The sequence below is a fragment of the Sus scrofa genome, chromosome 13 (assembly GCF_054392235.1).
Source record: "Sus scrofa isolate SSC_HxYL_T2T_F1_AM1 chromosome 13, Sscrofa_HxYL_maternal_Yorkshire_Landrace_v2.0, whole genome shotgun sequence".
Taxonomy (NCBI): Eukaryota; Metazoa; Chordata; class Mammalia; order Artiodactyla; family Suidae; genus Sus; species Sus scrofa.
In genome coordinates, this window is record NC_139395.1 from 98,461,509 (window position 1) to 98,480,169 (window position 18,661).

General features: G+C 41.7%; 2 protein-coding genes across 17 annotated transcripts in view; one reads left to right on the forward strand and one right to left on the reverse strand.

Annotated features, from left to right (window-relative positions):
• Positions 1-1,097: 1,097 nt before the first annotated feature.
• On the reverse strand, positions 1,098-13,870 carry LOC146397509 (uncharacterized). 9 transcript variants are annotated; one of them, XR_014824086.1, is made up of 5 exons: positions 13,654-13,870; positions 12,742-12,890; positions 10,986-11,213; positions 8,789-8,987; positions 1,098-2,285 (listed from the first exon to the last, which is right to left on the reverse strand). XR_014824086.1 is itself a non-coding variant. In XM_084989952.1 (3 exons), the coding sequence occupies exons 1-3, from the start codon at positions 13,720-13,722 to the stop codon at positions 3,327-3,329; spliced, it is 573 nt and encodes a 190-aa protein (XP_084846078.1). In that variant the 5' UTR covers positions 13,723-13,870; the 3' UTR covers positions 1,098-3,326. The 9 variants fall into 9 exon arrangements, 1 of the variants encoding a protein (XP_084846078.1); XR_014824081.1 differs by having other exon boundaries at positions 1,098-3,681; XR_014824082.1 differs by having other exon boundaries at positions 1,098-3,681; positions 12,666-12,890.
• A 210-nt stretch (positions 13,871-14,080) lies between these two features.
• The window catches only part of U2SURP (U2 snRNP associated SURP domain containing), a 55,386-nt gene continuing 50,805 nt past the window's right edge, over positions 14,081-18,661 (forward strand). For all 8 annotated transcript variants that reach the window (XM_013982108.3, XM_021069580.2, XM_021069583.2 and 5 more), the window contains exon 1: positions 14,081-14,146. In XM_013982108.3, the coding sequence (XP_013837562.1) occupies positions 14,102-14,146 (45 nt within the window). In that variant the 5' untranslated portion in view covers positions 14,081-14,101. The remainder of the gene's footprint in view (positions 14,147-18,661) is intronic.

The window sequence follows — 18,661 nt, forward strand, 5'->3', positions numbered from 1 at the left end:
CTGATCCTTGACCCACTGAGCAAGGCCAGGGATCGAACCCGCAACCTCATGGTTCCTAGTCGGATTCGTTAACCACTGAGCCACGACGGGAACTCCAGGCTTTCTTACTCTCTTTTATGTGACTTGTCTTCCACAAATTATTGCCCATTGGTGACATCCTCACCTGTTTTCTTTGCTGTTTTAATTTTATCCCCCCCCCCCTTTTTTTTCATTTTTGGCCACCCCGAGGCATATGGAGCTCCCAAGGCTGTGATCAGATCTGAGCTGCAGTCTTGACCTAAGCTGAAGCTGCAGCCATGCCAGATCCTTAACCCACTGTGCCGGGTCAGAGATTGAACCTGTGTCCCAGGGCTCCTGTTGAGCCACGATTTTATCTCTTCAGATTCCCACCCTTGGCCCCCCCCAACCAAAATTATCTATACAGTGATTGTCTCTGGAACAAGAGGCAAATATTTTGTCCACTTTCTTGAAGCAGAATCCTGTTACTCCATGTTGTTAAGAAACAGGGCAAAAACTGCCCTGCATTTGCCTGCATTGGTTTATATATGTTTGGATGAGGGCAGAGGAAGGTAGGAAAGAGTACACAGTGAGTGTTAACACTTTTTTTCCTTTTTCTTTTTTTAAATTTTATGATTTTTATTTTTTCCATTATAGTTGATTTACAGTGTTCTGTCAATTTCTGCTGTACAGCAAAGCGATCCAGTTATACATATATTCATACATTCTTTTTCTCATATTATCCTCCATCATGTTCCATCACAAGTGACTGGATATAGTTCCCTATGCTATACAGAACACCTGAATTGACACATTTGCAATCGATTGTCCTTGAGTGACAATCTCCCGTGATTTCGTAAATAACATTATTTCACTTTACAACTGTGGTTATGACCTGAATCAACAAGGTGCTGTATCTATTATCATCATGTTACTTTGTCAATTTCGAATTGTATACTTACAAAGAAGGCAAAACTCCATAACTGCCAAAACAAATCATCTTAATTAAGGCCTCCAAGCCAAAGAAAAGCGTTTAATATCTCAGTAGCTAGGAATAAGTCACTTTTTTTTTTTTCCTGAATTTAAGAGCACTAGTCCTCAGATTTCTATTTTAAATTGTATAAAGGTCTTTAGAAAATAAATGCATAGTAAAAGGAAAAGAACACCTCTGTGATATGGTCTGAGAACTAAGGAGATTTAAAAACTACCTTATTCTTCTTAATGTGTATACATTTATAAAATTAGTTTCTTTGCTTTTCTGCTTGTCAGTGGAGTGCACTCATTAAAAGTCAGGGGAACAGCATGTTCCATTATCAGCACACTAAACCACAGGATTAACAAATATTCTAGCAAAAGCAATCACATTTATTAATGTCCCCATGGAGCTGTGGTTTAAGACAATAAACTTAACCATAATAATTGGGTATCCATTAATCAAATAAATTAATTCCTCCATGTACTGTTTCTAGTATATTTACAATTCCCTGGTTGTAAAAGGGGGGATAGAGGGGAAAATATTTTATTTATTTTCAAAAAGGACAACTTTGGGAAACGGAGTATAAACAATTAATTTGCATTACTTGGCATCTCCTGATTCTGGCAAACAACATGCAAAGAGTTAGTGAGCTGGGTTGACTCCATTGGTACCACATTCAGTAGTTGAAGGGGGGGGCAGGAAGTTAGAACCAAAATGATTGCCTGGAAAGGCAGCAGGGGCACAAGAAGACAGATGGCAGAGAAAAAGGGATGTGTTTTTCTGTGCATTTATCAAATAGAATTGAGTACCTCCTTTTTACCAGTGTTACATGCTTTTCCAAAAGGATCTCATTTAATCCTCTCACTAACCCTTAATAGGTGAAGATATCAGACTGTGGAGAGAGACAGACAGACACACAGAGAGAGGGAAACTTGATGAATGTAACACAGCTACAATGAGAGAGCAGAGCTTTGAATGCAGAGCCATCTGACCTCAAAGCCACTGCTCTATGCTCTATCACACTGTGTGTGGACTGTTGTCTCTACTTGAAATTATTTGCTCAATCGCAGAATCCCTTGCTAGAGAGCAAGCTTCTTGAGGGTAGAAGCTGTGTCCGTTTGTGGCTCCAGGTGTCCCCTCATTGCCTTCTGCAGCATCCCCTGTTGGCAGCAGGACACTTCCTGTTCCATCCACTCCCCACTGGGTGCAAATGACTAGCAATGAATTCTTTCATGTTAGCCAGGCCCTCTGGGGTTAACATTCACTGTTGCCTGGTCTCTGGCTTCCACTTTTTCCCTTGAAAGCACTTTCCCTGCAACAGCCAGAGTGATCTTTTGAAATGAAAATCAGGTAATCTTCTCTACTACTCTTCCCCACCACCACCCCGCCATCCCCCATCTCCCCATGTGCATGCTTTCCAGGGCTGTACCTGCGACCTGCAGCTTATAGAAGTTCCTTTAGGACTGAATCAGAGCTGAGTCTGCAACCTACATCACAGCTCATGGCAATGCCAGATCCTTAACCCACTGATCGAGGCCAAGAATGGAACCCGAGTCCTCATGGATACTAGTCGTTTCTGTAACCCACTAAGCCACAACAGGAACTCCTAAACCAGGTTATCTTGATCTGAGAATAAAGTCCAAAACTTTACCCTTGGCCTGCTGACCCAATTATGGCCCCTGCTCACATTCGTTCTCAGATCTGTCTCTCTCCCCATTTCTCATAACTCTGAGCTCTCTTGCATGTTGGTTCCTTTGTGTGCTTTGTTTTCTTTAATTATCCTAAAGAAACCAAAGTCTAATAAATGAGGCAAATTTGAGCCATTCATTTTTAATAACTAAAAATGGAATGCTATGTGTTTAATCTGATGAATTTACCATGGTATTTTCCTGGTATACTATACAAACAAGAGCAGGAACTCCTGAGTTTAGGCCCCAGGTTACCTGCTGATCTGTTCTGGCTCCTGGAGCTATAATCATAGAACGTGTTTCCCTCTCTGAGGTTTGTACAGTTCCCTAACAGTACTCAACAAACAGTAGGCTTCTCAGATTCCAACTGCATCTAAAGACATGGCATTAATCAATATCAAATCAAGATTATACTGAATAATTATTTACCTGTGAAACTTTAAAGCTTTGACCATTTTTGTCTTTTCTACTGATGCTTCATGTGTTAGAAAGACAGGGAATGTTGGGGTCAAAGAAATCTTAGAACCCAGATACAGCTCTCCTCCAACTCCCCTCGTCCCCCTGCCCCCAATTCTAGACTCCTTTCTATAATCAGCTTTTCTCTGTGTATTTACATAGAGAAACATTTATTTCATTAAGGTAGGTTGTTCTATTGTTGAACAGTTCTAGAGATTAAAAAGTATTTTGTACATTGAGTTGAAATCAGAAATCTGTTGCTCTGTGCCTCCATCTAGTGCTTTCTCATCTGCTTTAGAGAGCAACGGGGGAAAGCCTTTGTTCCTTGTTAATAGCTCCTGTAGCTTCCAGCAGTCTGCTCTTCTCCAGGCCAATGACTTTATTTTTGTATCATTCCTTCTTCCCAGGAGTTGATTTCCAGATGTACCACCACACTGATTCCTCTTATCTGAACACACTCCCAAACTTTGAAAAGATGTCAAGTGTGCGGGCACCCATACTGCCAGTGTTTCTGCTGATCCCCACTTGATAGTAGGTATACTTTTAAGACCACTAATTGAGAGTCTGCAGAAATGACAAAGAGCTGGTGTGAATTTAAGTGTGTTGACAGTGTCCATAGCAGCATTATTCACAATAGCCAAAGGATGGAGGCAACCCAGGTGTTTATCAATGGATGAACAGATAAACAAATTGTGATATAGACATACAATGAAATATTGCTCAGCCTTAAAAAGGAAGAAAGTCTGACACAGGCAACAACCTTGAAGACATTATGCTGAGTGAAATAAGCCAGTCACAAAAGGACGAATATGTATGATTTCACTTATATGAGACATGCAAAGTAGTCAAATTTAGAGACAGAAAGTAGAATGGTGGTTTCCTGGAACCAGGGGAGGGGGAGATAGGAAGTCACCATTTAATGGGTACAGAGTTTCAGTTTGGGAAGGTGAAACAATTCTGGAGATGGATGGTTGTGATAGTTTGCACAGAAACGTGAATGGATTTTAATGCCACTAAACCATACATTTAAAATGGTTAAAATGGCGGAGTTCCCGTCCTGGCGCAGTGGTTAACGAATCCAACTAGGAACCGTGAGGTTGCGGGTTCTATCCCTGCCCTTGCTCAGTGGGTTAACGATCCGGCGTTGCCGTGAGCTGTGGTATAGGTTGCAGACGTGGCTTGGATCCCGCGTTGCTATGGCGCTGGCATAGGCCGGCAGCTGCAGCTCCAATTAGACCCCTAGCCTGGGAACCTTCATATGGCGCAGGAGCGGCCCAAGAAATGGCAAAAAGACAAAAAAAAAAAAAAAAAAAAAAGGTTAAAATGGCAAATTTTGTGTGTGTTTTACTGCAATAAAACAAATTGTATCTGTAGTTACTGCTGTGGTGCAATAGGATCAGCAGTGTCTCTGCAGTGCCAGGATGCAGGTTAGATCCCTGGCCTGGCACAGTGGGTTAAAGATCCAGCATTGCAGCATGGGTCACAACAGCGGCTCAGATATGAACTCCTTATGCCGCAGGGGCAGCCAAACCCCACCCCCCAAAAAAGACAAACCAAAAAACCCCCAAATTGTATCCTATCAATCACAACCCATCCCCAAACATTTAAAAAATCATAATCTGAGATCCATTATTCATACACTTGATAGTTAGTTTTGACTCCCCTAATCCCTTTCCCCTCCACCAACATCTTCATTCATCCCATGGCAAGCCTCTGGGAACCGTTTGTACTACGTGGCCCTATTTCTCTGCATAGCTGCTTAGACTAAGACTGAGCAGCTACCCTGAGCTGAAATGTTCAGAAATCCAATGCTGGAGTTTTAGAATTTGGCTTCAGGAACTTTTTGTTAGTTTCTGTGGAGGGTAAGAGGATATATGGTTGGGATCTGTAAGGTAGCCCTCTTCCATGTTCATTTATTATTTATTCAACAACTGTCTATTGTCTGCCTACTGGGTGCCAGGCACAGCAGTAGGTGCTGCGATTAAGCCCTGTCCTTGCCCTTCTTGAGAAGCAGAGCAAGCTGGACTGGAAAGGTGTTATCTCTGGTGTCATCTCTAATATTTTTGGACTGTTTTCTCCTAAATGAACAACGCATTATATTATAGTTTGATCATATTTAACTTTCCCTTCTAAATTGTTTTGTTAGTACTTTTTTTTCAGGACTGGAACTAGCACAACTGCTCAATGAAAGCTTGGCTGACAGTGACAGGATATTAGGAAGATTTTTAACTGGCAAGAGCACACAGAAGTTGTATGTGTACACAGGACACCTACGAAGGGTTGTGGATGTTTTAGTTTACCAGCTGCAGCAGCGCCACCATGTGGCACAATAGTAAATGATGTTTGCAGTCCTTTAAGCCTATCGGTGTAGAAATAACACAATTTTTTCTTTTTCTTTTGGCTGCACCTGCAGCATGCAGGGGTTCCTGAGCCAGGAATTGAACTTGTGCCACAGCAGTGACAACACTGCATCCTCAACCCACTGTGCCACAAGCGAACTCCTTTTGTTTTTTTGACATGATTCTTGAAAGGAATTTTTAAATTTGTGGAAGAGAGATTTGTATTATTTCACAGTTGCATGGGAAGGGAGACTTTTCAGTCTGTTCAAAATTTGCATTTCCTTAAAATGAGGCAATCTTGTGCTAAGGTCTCCATCCTGCTCTCTGAGAGTCTCTAGTAACTCCTGGGAGTTCGCCCCAGAAGTGACCTGTTAAGAACAGGAGAGACCCCTCCAAAAGTTGTACACCATCTTTCATGAAGTCTTCCCCGACTCCTCCTATGCAGTGCCAATCTCTGTGTTCCCAAAAAACCCTGCCTCTGCCGTGGATTTCATCCATTAACAAATATCCATTGAGTGTCTGCATGATGCTTACCTGTTCCAGGCACTGCAGATACAGCAGTAAACAAATCAGATTAAAATTTCAGTCTTCACTTATTACACATCTTTATCCTTTATTCCCTGGGAGTTCTCTGACAACAGGGACATGTTTCATCCTATTTCATCGGAACCACGCCTCTACCCATTTAATTCCCCAGTAACAATTTCAGAACTCAGTTGCTTCAAGAAGACTATTTATTGGGGCCATTCCCATGTCAGTTTTCTGGTTGGATTTTGCCAGCCAGGGACAAAATACAGAAGCAGAAATTTCATTTTAGATCCTGCAATAGGCTGTATAATAGCCCCCAAAAGATGTCCATATCCTCCCCAGAATCTTCAGATGTGTTAACTTACACAGCAAAGGGACTTTGTGGACATGATTAAGTTAAGGCTCTTGAGATGGGGAGATTATCCTGGATTGTTGTGGTGGGCCTAATGTAATCACCAGGGTCCTTATAAGACAAAGGTTTGGAGAAAAGAGTATAAGGATGGAGACAAAGGTCAGAGAGGAGAGAGGATGCTGTGCTTTTGGCTTTGAAGATGGAGAAGGGAGCTGCAAGCCAGGGAATATAGGCAAACTCTAGAAGCTGGAAAAGGCAAGGAACTGGATTATACTCTAGAGCCTCCAAATTGAGCCCAGGCCTGCTGGCACATTTTATTTTCTTAAAAAAATTTTTTTAAAAATTTTTGTCTTTTTAGGGCCACACCCACAGCATATGGAGGTTCCCAGGCTAGGGGTTGAATCGGAGCTGTAGCCTCCGGCCTATGCCACAGCCGTAGCACCACCAGATCTGAGCTGCATCTGTGACCTACAACACAGCTCATGGCAATGCTGGATCCTTAGCCCACTGAGCAAGGCCAGGGATCGAACCTGTGTCCTCATGGATACTAGTCAGATTTGTTTCTGCTGAGCCAAGACGGGAACTCCCCCTGCTGGCACATTTTAGACTTCTGACCTACAGAATAATAATACATTTGCACTGCTATAAGCTGCTAACTTGGAGGTAGCTATGGTAGCAAAAGGAAGCTAATATATATTTCTACCTATCCTCCTGATAATCTACCCACCCCACTGCCCATTCTCCCTTGTGCTTAGAGCAGGATGTGTCTACTCTGTTCCCTTATTTTCCCAAGTCATGGAGGTGTCCTGGGGTTTCTATAACAGGGTTGTCTGACCACTGGCATTCTTGGGCATATCCTCAGGGTCCCCAGGTTTTCTATTAAAATTTACAACTCTGTATTTTCAGTTCCATGTTTGGCTAAAAAATTAATATATAATTAATATATATTAATTAATAATTCAACTTACAACCCCAAAGTCAGCCACATCTTCATAAGAACACTAAAACCATCCTCATTAAAGCCAGGAAAAAGACAGGGGTATTCTTTTTTTTTTTTTTGGCATTTCTAGGGCCACTCCCGCCGCATACAGAAGTTCCAAGGCTAGGGGTCTAATTGGACCTGTAGCCACCGGCTTACACCAGAGCCACAGCAATGCAGGATCTGAGCCACGTCTGTGACCTATACCACAGATCATGGCAACACCGGATCCTTAACCCACTGAGCAAGGCCAGGGATCGAACCCACAACCTCATGGTTCCTAGTCGGATCCGTTAACCACTGAGCCATGACAGGAACTCCCAACAGGGGTATTCATTAGTACCATTCTTACATAATGTCATTCTGGATGTACTGGTTAATGTTATCACATAAGAGGAAAACAAAAGATAGGGGAAAAAATGAGGCAAGAAGTAAACTTGCAACTGAGATGGTTATAAACCTGAAAGCCCAAGAGAGAAAAACTGAAAAACTATACACATAATAAAAGAATTCAGCAAAGTGGCTGGACACAACGTTAATGTATAGTAATCAATATTTAAAATTACTTAGGACAGGAGTTCCCATCGTGGCTCAGTGGTTAACGAACCCAGCTACGATCCCTGGCCTCTCTCAGTGGGTCAAGGATCCGGCATTGCCATGAGCTGTGGTGTAGGTTGCAGACGTGGCTCAGATCCCGAGTTGCTATGGCTGTGGTGTAGGCTGGCAGCTGCAACTCCGATTAGACCCCTAGCCTGGGAACTTCCATGTGCCATGGGTTCTGCCCTAAAAAGCAAATAATAATAATAATAATAAAATAAAATTACTTAGGACATATATAAACAATGGAAAAACATTCTAATTGCAGTAACAACAGAATACATTTAAAAACTAAGAACTGGGATAGCAAGAAATGTGCAAAGTCAAAATGAAGAAAACAGAATAAAACTTGGAAAAGAAGAAAGGTATGCCACGTTCCTTGAGAGAAGAACGACTGTGACAGCACAGGGAAAAAAAGCCTTCTGTGTTTAAGACCACTGCAGCTGGGCTTCTGTTGCTGGCAACCAAATGAAATTGATCAGCAAAATAGTCTTGTTTTATCTTCTCTCCATAACTTTATTCTCCACCTAGCCTCTATATTCCCTGGTGCTCCAAGCCCAGCCCACCTTTGGAAAGCCAGGCCATGGCAAGTGAGTTTTCCCTGTGAGATGCTGCCCTCTGCTTGCTGACTTGCCCTGGGCACCTTCAGTCCTCCATTTCTCTCTCTCCCTCTCTCACATACACACTTAGGAACATCCATTTCCACCATACCCCATCTGGAGCATCTTAGGTTTTACTTTCTCATTGATGTAAAAATTGCTACATAGTAAGGGGAATCTCCTCAGGATCACAGCTAAAATAGCAATTTTTTATTATCTTCAACCTGTCACTGGCCCATTCTTGGGATATGTGCTGTTCCATACCATTTTTACATACCTCTTACTTCCCAGGCCCTTGTAGTTCTCAAAAATGCCACTGCTGGAGTTCCCGCTGTGGTACAGTGAGTTAAGAATCTGACTGTAGCGGCTCTGGTCAATGGGGAGGTGTGGGTTCAATCCCTGATGGGCACAGTGGGTTAAAGGATCCAGTGCTGCCACAGCTGTGGTGTAGGTTGTAGTGGAAACTTCTATATCCTCTGGATGTGGCATAAAAGTTAAGAAAAAAAAAAAAAAAAAGAACCCACTAAAATTAAACAATGCCACTGCTAATTACTATTGTCAAAAGAATTTTACATGTCATCAATAAGTACATTGTTTTGCTTTTTGGTTTTTTGTGGGAGAGGGGAGAAAAGGGAGAAGCTGTTACTGCCACTGAAATCTTCCTGTCAGGCTAGCATTGTGGGGTAGGGTGGGGCAGGCAATCAAGCTAATCAGAAAGAATCTTCCATTCCACACAGACCACACCCTCCTTTGGAGGCTGTTACCTGACCCTTCCTTGAAGGGCCTAGGCTCTCAGCAGAAAAGCTAAGTTGGGTTTTTAGCTCTCCCTTCCTCCCTCTTTATCTTCTTTCTTCAGAGCCTGGCACATATCAGAAATTCATTAACTGCCAAATGAACAAATGGATGGGGTTGTCTTTCTACCAACATGTATCCTGAAGCCTAGAGAGCAGGGAGAAGCTGCTCAAAAATTCTGGGTATTCCCCATTGTGGTTCAGTGGGTTAAGGACCCAATTAGTATCCATGAGGATGTGGGTTCAATCCCTGGCCTCACTCACTGGGTCAAGGATCCGGTGTTGCTGTGAGCTGTGGTGTAGGTTGCAGATGTGGCTTGGATCCCGACTTGCTGTGGCCTTGGCGTAGGCCGGCAGCTGCAGCTGACCCCTAGCCTGGAAACTTTCATTTGCCTCAGGTTCAGCCCTAAAAAGGAAAAAAAAAGAGCAGTCCATTGGCACAATAAAGGGGATGATAGTTTTGGAGCCACTATTTATAAGGTCTCTTTCATTGTGTATATTGTGAAACATTGCTTTTGTTCTAGCCTATCCACGTGACCTTCTCCCACCCCACCTTACTTTAATAGAAATTAAGACATTCTGGAAGGCCCTTAGAAGTATATGGGCCCTAGGAACTGAGCTCTCAGTGCCTGGGGGACTGATTGTTAAATGTTTTGATCATCACTCCTGCTGAGGTATAAGAAATAGGAAATTCTTATGCTTACAAGCAGCCCTGTGTGGGGCATTTGTCAACTGTGTGTGAAGGCCTGGTGAACCCAAAGCCCTTTCGCAAAGGTTCCCTGTGGCTCATCTCCACTGTGCCCTTCCCAGACTTTACCATTTTTCTGGAAAAGTTGGACATCCTGAGTATAAAAAAAGTCAAGTGCCCAGATTTAAAAATGCTCAAATTTCGGGGAGTTCCCGTCGTGGCACAGTGGTTAACGAATCCGACTGGGAACCATGAGGTTGCGGGTTCTATCTCTGCCCTTGCTCAGTGGGTTAACGATCCAGCATTGCCGTAAGCTGTGGTGTAGGTTGCAGACACAGCTGGGATCCCACGTGGCTGTGGCTCTGGCGTAGGCTGGCGGCTACAGCTCCGATTCGACCCCTAGCCTGGGAACCTCCATATGCCATGGGAGCGGCCCAAGAAATGGCAAAAAGACCAAAAAATAATAAAAAATAAAAAAATGCTCAAATTTCATGGAAGTTCCCATTGTGGCTCAGCAGGTTAAGAACCTGACTAATATCTTTGAGGATGCAGGTTTGATCTTTGGCTTTGCTCAATGGGTTAAGGAACTGGTGTTGCCACAAAGGTGCAGCATGGATTGCAGATGGGGCTTGGATCTGGTGTTGCTGTGGCTGTGGTGTAGGCCAGCGCCTGCAGCTCCAATTTGACCCCTAGCCTGGGAATTTCCATATGCTGCAGGAGCCCTAAAAAAGAGAAAAAAAAAATAATTAAAAAATTTTTTTAAATGCTCAAATTTCAAAGGAAAAAAACCTCTATGCTTGAGTCAAACAAAACACCTCTGTGGACTACCTGGCATAACTCTGTAATCTCTGTTGAATGTGGCTACAGGGAGAATCCTTAAAAACAGACGACAGGTGTGTGACTGGAGAACCAACACATCAGAAAGAGAAGAATGGCATGGTTTTATTGTGGATTGTAAAAAAGTAACACTAACTGCAGTTGTATGATTTTCTTACCTTTTTTTTTTCTTTTTCTTTTTAGGGCTGCACCTCTGGCATATGGAGGTTCCCAGGCTAGGGGTCCAATCAGTGCTACAGCTGCCAGCCTACACCATAGCCACGGCAACGCCAGATCCTTAACCAACTGAGACCAGGGATGGAACCCACAACCTCATGGTACCTAGTCGGATTCTTATCTGCTTCGCCACGACAGGAACTCCTGATTTTCTCTTTATGGGTAGTCACCTGGCAAGAGTAATTATGAATCTAATGAAAAATTTCAGGTTGTGTAAAATTCCATCTGTATTTATATTTATGCTATCTCATCCTCCTTAATTTGTGGTTTGAGCAAGAGGACCCTGATTTCATGACTTATATGCATTACAGAGAACTCTACTCTTAATCATGATTGTGAGTTTTTAAGAATGTATATAATTAGGTCTTAATCAAGGACTATGTGTCATTTCTACTCAGGTCATACTGGTTTGACTTCCTTTGGGGCTTTATCGTAAGAGAAAGAAGTCTGTGTCTCCTTATTTTTAAGTCTTCAGGAGTAAGCATTTAATAAAATGATTTTTTTATGTGAAGTAGGACTTTAGGGATTTGAATGAAAAGCATGTATATATTCACTTTGTGACAAAGTCAGCCTGCAGCATTGCCAGAACATGGCTAGACATAGCCAAGCCCTTACATTGCCCTTCAGCTCAGCTGATTTCACTTTCTAATCCTAGATTGTAAACAGATAATTAAGATCTAGTGTGATGAGCATCTTGAGTGGGAAATAGGTTCCTATGGCAACAGAAGTAGAGCCTCTTACTTAGGCTTAGTGCGGGAGGGAAGTCTTTAAGTCTTTCTGGAGGAAGTGATATCTCCAACAAGAGTAAACAAACAAACAAACAAATTTGATTAGCCTTCAATTAGAGGCTAGGATGAAGGTGAGAGTGGAAAGCCCAGAACTGAAAAAATCTGGGCTTGAAAATAAATTTAATAGGACTGGAGGTTGCAAAGCATCACTCCCATTCAATGTAGAGCACGTGTAACTTTCTGATGATTTCCTGTTTGTTTACTCTCTGTTCTTCAAACCCCATCTCCCACATAAAATAGGAGTCCTTCCTAGCCTGCTGATTCCTCAGTGCCTGGCACATGATTTTTAGTCTTTCCATGTGTCAGATCCTGTTCTAAGGGCGTCCCTCACTACTTCCCCAACTTCCCCTCCCTTTCCCCCAACACCATCCAACAGACAATATTCTACTTCTTCAGAGTTGGCTCAAATGCTTCCTTCCCTTTGGTTTTAAACCTCCTCCATCTCCTTACCCCCATCCCTACCTCCAGAATTAATTACTTCTTGAAAAGTTCCCACAGCTGGTGATCCTTCCTTGAAGCATCAGTTGAATTCTCCAGTGTTAGTTTGCTTTTCCTCATTTCTTTCCCCCATTCCTGTTAGTCTTAAATCATATGAAGACACCGTGTTTTTGCCTCTGTAAGCCTTTCAATACTCCATGTAGGCTTTTATATACCAAGCGGGACTCAAAAATACTTTGAATAAATGACTTCAGGAGTTGGTCATGAACCCTTCTTCTTCCTCTAGTGCTCAATCTTTTAAAGCTTAAAATTGGACATCACAGCCCTACTTAATTCTGTTGAAGGCTACTCTTTGCCCTCAGAATAGAATTCTAACTCCCCAAGCACAGTGGTTACCTCAGGGCCCTGTGTGAGCTTGCTTCCATCCACCTCTCCAGCCCTACACCTGGTCTAATACAACGTGACTGCTTACTGTGACTGCACAGTTGGGCTATATTGATTCATGCCATCGGATTTTGTTTCAAGTACTTCCTTTGCCTGGAAAGCTCTTTCCATTTTCTTTGCCTGGTTTGGCTCAGGAATGACCTCCTCAAGCAAGCTTTCCTTCTTTGAATACAGATCCTATTAAAGAAGGAAAGAAAGAAAGAAAAAAGAAAGAAAAGAGCACTGAAGTATGGTTACTCTCCTCTATTTGTGATTAAAAATGAAAGCAATACCAAACTGTAAAATGTAACTCTTTTATCTTGTTTTTTTTTTTTTTTGTTTTAGGGCCACAGGTGTGGCATATGGACATTCCCAGGCTAGAGGCAGAATCTGAGCTACAGCTGCTGGTCTAAGCCACAGTCACAGCAATGCAAGATCTGAGCTGCATCTGCAATCTACACCACAGCTCACCACAAGGATGGATCCTTAACCCACTGAGTGAGGCCAGGGATGAAACCTGCTTCCTCATGGATCCCAGCCAGGTTAGTTACCCCTGAGCCACGATGGGAACTCCTATAAGTCTCTTAAATGACACACAACTGTATATATGTAACTGAATCCACTTTGCTGTACACCCAAAACACAACATTGTAAATCTACTCCGAAATAAAAAAAATTTTAAATAATAACTTATATGAATGCTAGATTTAGACTATCGTCTGCTTATGATTTTTCTCTCATGCATCCTTTCTCTCCACGCACCCATTTTGCAGACGCCTTAAACAGACTATCCAACAACCCCACTGCTGGAATCTCAGCTTGGGTCAAAAGCTGCCCTGCTCTGCTTCTCGGCACCACTGCATTTTAAAGTAACTTGAACAGACCGCAAGTTTGCCTTTCCCCCTAGGGGATGAGAGCCAGAGGTGGCGGGAACACCATCTTTGTCCATGGAGCACCATACCTCAGCCCACTCTCCTGTTGGCTCCAGGTTTACTTGAGTCGAAGTAAAAACTCCTCCCGGCTGACCCATGCATTTCTTCTTTAAGAAGGCTTTCCCTAACTCATCCAGCAAGTGCAACTAGTTCGCGCCTATCAAGGGCTGGCACTGAGAAAAGGGTGCATTCCAACCAGCCCTGAAAGCCTGGACAAGATTCCCTAAATTCTCCGGCGGAGAAAGCAACCCGCCAGGGAGACGCCCACAGATATTCAGCAGAGTGGGCAGGGCTGGAAAAAAAAAAAAAAAAAGAAGACCGACACCGGAAGTCACGTGGCCACTTCCCCTTGAATAGTCGGCAATCGACTATTCAGCCTTGCAGGCGCCTCTGGCGGGCTGTGTTGAGATCCAGTCTTTCGGCGTTCGACTCGCCCGTGCTGCTGCTGCCGCCGCCGAAGGAGGGGCAAAGCTCAAGATGGCGGACAAAACGCCAGGCGGCTCTCAGAAGGCCAGTTCAAAGGTAATTTCTTAAAGGACTTCGTGAGTCATTGAGTCTATCACTGTCGTCTGGAGACTACAGACACTTCTGGCCAGCGGGAGGAGATTGGGGTGGAAGTCCGCGTTCCGGTCGCGACGGTAGGCCGGGGCGCAGACGCACCGTGGTGCGCAGGTTGAGAGGCCTGGTATCTCCCCTCGGTCCCAGCCTGGATTCGGCTCGAGGCTGGCGGGCCCGGGGCAGGTGGCATGAGTAGTTCGCCCCGCGCTTACCACTGGGGTGAAGTCAGGGATTTACACTGAGGTCTGACGCCAGGAAAACGCGCCTCTGTATTTCAGCTTGTTGCGCTCTGAAGCTCCGGGACAGAGTCTAGGAGAGGCGGGAATCACTTCCCGGTACTTAAGGTCTACTTCTCTTTCCTCGGTTCTTTGGGGTTTGGATCTCGTACGCTTCTGGCCTCCTTCAATTTCCCTCACGTCCTGCAGGGAATAAATAATCTCTAGGGCTGCAGATTGTGAGGGGAGGCCCTATAGTGGAGGGACGCGGGGTGGGAAATGCAGAGGCGGGAGCAGTTCTCCTTTGCGGTGCTGCATCACCAAGGTTAATGCTACGCTCTACACGTGGTCTTACCTCCCTTAAGGGGAAGTATGAAATGAACGCTTCTTTGGAGGGCTCATTTTCGAGGACTCGGGGTCCTCATCACCTCCCGAAAGGAGAACTTTCATAAGTTGCTTTTGAGTGTACAGGGAATCGTGTGCAAGTATTGTGAAACCACTGAGCTGTGGGAGTAGTTTAGCTTTAGGTTGTGATTAGCATCTGGCACCAGTTGCCATCTTGGACGGGTCATTTAATCGTTTTTGCTTTGAGTTTCTTTTTCAAAACGATATTAAAAGTAGTAGATAGTGCCCAAAGTAGTTGTTAAGCTTTTCTATGCTGATGTAAGAAATTGTGTAATACACATCTTAAAGAGTGTGTATGAATTGCAAGTCGGTTACTAGGAAGTTAAGTTTACTGTAGACGGGGCTAGTTCTGTGTGTGCAGTTTGTTTTGGGAAATATAACCTATTATATACTTGCTTTCTCAGTTTCTAATCATAATCTTTATGCCATTTGGTGCATGACGTCTATAATTAGTTCGTAATTAGTAATGGATTTACCAGAAATCCTTTAGTTGTGTGGAGGCTATGATAGAAGGCCAGTATTGGCTGCTTTACGTTCTGCGTTTACTCCTTGTTTCTCCTCTCCCCACTTAATTTCCCCTTGATGAGGAGGGGAGTAGTTGGGTACATCACTCTGCCCACTTCCTCAGCAGACTCATCAGAAAAACAGCCCTGTTTACTGTTAGGGAACGATTACCAAAGTTAGCCACATCCATAAAATTCACCGGTAAGCGTCACTATTTTTGTTTCTTCTCAAAATAATACTTTAGTATCTCCTATTTGAGGCCTTGGATACATTGAAAACATTTTAAAGCATATGTTCAGCCTTCTCTAAGAGTATTTGTCAGGGTTGTATATGGCTTTTTTTTTTTTTTTTTTGGTAAGTGTAAATTGTTGAATCTGCCAGGAATCTTTTCAGTTTGTATTGCTTTAGATTATCGTCAATTGATGTGATTAAGAGGTTTCCTACGATGTCTGTAAAATATAGTAGGGCTCAAATGATATGGTTTTTTGCATTAATATGGAGGGTACACGAGGTAGTGGAGAGATTATGGATTTTGATAACAAAGTCGAGATTTGGATTCAAATTCTGACTTGGTACTTTATTTATGATGTCGCAAATTGCTTAAACTTTTGAGCCTCAACTTCCTTGTTGGTAATGTGGATATAATCTCTTTTTCTACAGGGTTGACGTAAAGGTTAAATGAGTGAATAACTCTTAGTTCCTTTGCTTTTCCCTTTTGTTCTTAGAGGAAATGAAAAGTATTTACTTTTCAAAATATCAGGATAAGTTCTAATGCTGAGATTTAGAATCTAGGTCATTAGTTAACATAATGACTATCCACATTGCTGCTTTTTATTTCTAACCCAAGTCCAGAATTTATTGGAGAGAGTTTAAGATCATTTTTGCTAATACTTTCAGTACTTGGAATTTCTAGCCTTTGCTCTCTAGTTTGATTTCCTTTCCTGTGGGGAGTTTAGATGAGTGAGGATTATTCTACTACAATACAGAGGGAGTGAACAGATTCTTCAGTTTTGTGCTTTCTTACTCTTTGTTAAATTGTAGTTATTAAATTCCTATTGATATGGTCAGAGATGCTTGTTAATCATACTTCTAGACACTGAGAAAAATGTTAAGCTTAAAAATGTACAAGGGAATGTAATGTACAGCATGGCGACAGTCTTTAATACTACTGTATTGCATGTTTGAAAGCTGCTGAGAGTAGATCTTAGTTCTCATCACAAGAAGAAAACTGTAAGGCAAATGGCTATTAACCAGGCTTATTGTGGTGATGTTTTTGTAGTGTATACAGATATTTAATCATCATGCTGTATACCTGAATCTAATACAGTGTTTTATGTCAATTATATCTCAGAAGAAGTTTTAAAAATAAACAGATTCTTGCCAATGACAATGGCAAAATTATTTGATGTGTCTTAATTATAACATGTTAAATTAGCTAGTTTCTTCTTGCTTTTAAAATTGTTTCAAGTATATGTAGTCAAATGATTTAATCTTTACGTGTAGTCACCTAATGAAGAGACCACGTGCCCTTTATTTTTTGTGTAATTTTGCTATGCTTTTCACTTTAAAGCCTGGCAAATGTAGAAATTCAGTAAATGTTTTAGGAACTAGCAAAAAATTTCCTGTGTATTTATTTCTGTATCACCAGACTAAAATAATGCTCTGTGGGGGAGGGGTGTTGGTGCCATGTTGTAGCTTCGATTTTAGGAAGAGAGGCAAAGAGCCTATAATTTTGCTTAGAAAAATGTTAAACATATTTCCTTAGATTTTAATTTATAAAAATTAATTTTGATTGTAAGAGTTGTTTGCTCAGCAAAATGAGAATATGAAGAGAATGTGGTATTCTCATTCTTCTGCATCTCCTGTGCTGGTAATACTGCTAATACAATGGGATTGTGTGCCTTGTTATTTTCCTCTGTGACAGTGTTTACTTTCTGTCATATTACAAAAAATTGGGTTAGAGAGGTAAATGATCAAAGTAGACAATACTGCTGGCTTTCTTGGACACCCAATGCTAAATTGGTGTGGGAACTATTTTGATTCATTGCTGATTAACAAAAGTATTTCACTTGTATGAAATAAGTAAAATGAGGATCCTTTCAAGGCTTGTGCTCCTTAGGTGTATATTACTGCCTGTGTCATGTGGCAGCTGAAGATCTGTAAAAGTTAAATATGATCAAAAAACTCCCAACAAAACACAAACCTTGAAAATTAGTTTAAACTGAATCTTCATTATGACTTGGTTGTAATTATAAGATAACCACCTTACGTTAAGATTATAAAGTGGTTAGTTTTCTGAGTGGAAGGCTGTATTTTGGGGTGGAGGGAGGAATTAAGAACTTTTGTTTTCTTCATTGGTGCTTTTTAAAAATTTGAATATTTGTAGCATTGATGCTTGAATATGGCTGTTGGTATGATTTTTAAAAATTCCTATCTTTACTAGATTGAATTGATTGTTTTCTATATAAGTCTAGTATTTACTTCATTCTCATTTTTATTCCTTAAGCTTTGTTCCCCTGGAAAGTAAATCAACAAAAATATACTACTTTGCCTTACTGGCAAATAGGAGGACTCAATGAGAGGAGGGTATGCAAATTGAAGACTCCTGCATCTCTATCCCTTTTTACAAAGAGCATCATTTTTGAAATTAAAGGAAAACTTCCTACAAGATATTAAATTCAATGTTAATATTACAAATAACTTGTAATATTATACTAAAATTGCAATATTTTACTTATACTATTATTAAGTAGCTTTAACATTCTATTGCATGTTGGCTGGATGCTAGATATTTTGCTGAAATAATTTTTTTTTAAAGGTGCAGTTGCCAGTAGTACTTGAGGCTATTTGGTAATGTTAGATTCTCTTCTTTGAGGGGTTAGATGTCTCTTCCTTAAGGAGTTAATTTTTTTCACTAGGCTCTTCCTCAGTTTAGATTAACTATAGATCATTCAATATGTATTTAGAACTTTTTATGTATTGGTAGTGTTTGGGATGTGATTTTAAGGATAATTTCAGGTTTGTTATTTAACTTCATTAAAATAAAGAGTGCTTGTCTCAGTGATTTTATGACTTTTTTTTGAGAGGTGGACTTTGGTTTATCTTGAGTGGTATTAGCTAGGTAGCTGCTACTTATTAGTGAATGGACAGCTTAGTATGTTAGTAGTGTAGGGTGTAATTTTGTTGGGTAGGTATTTGTTCCAACAGATTTCATCAACAAGAATATTGAGACTCTGTCATTTGCCAGATCTTGTGCTTGACTCTGAGGAAAACAATAGTAAATAAAACAGTATTCAGTTTTAGGGAGCATGCTGTCTAGTGGAAGAGAGGGTCAGCACTTAGTAGTATAAGGCAG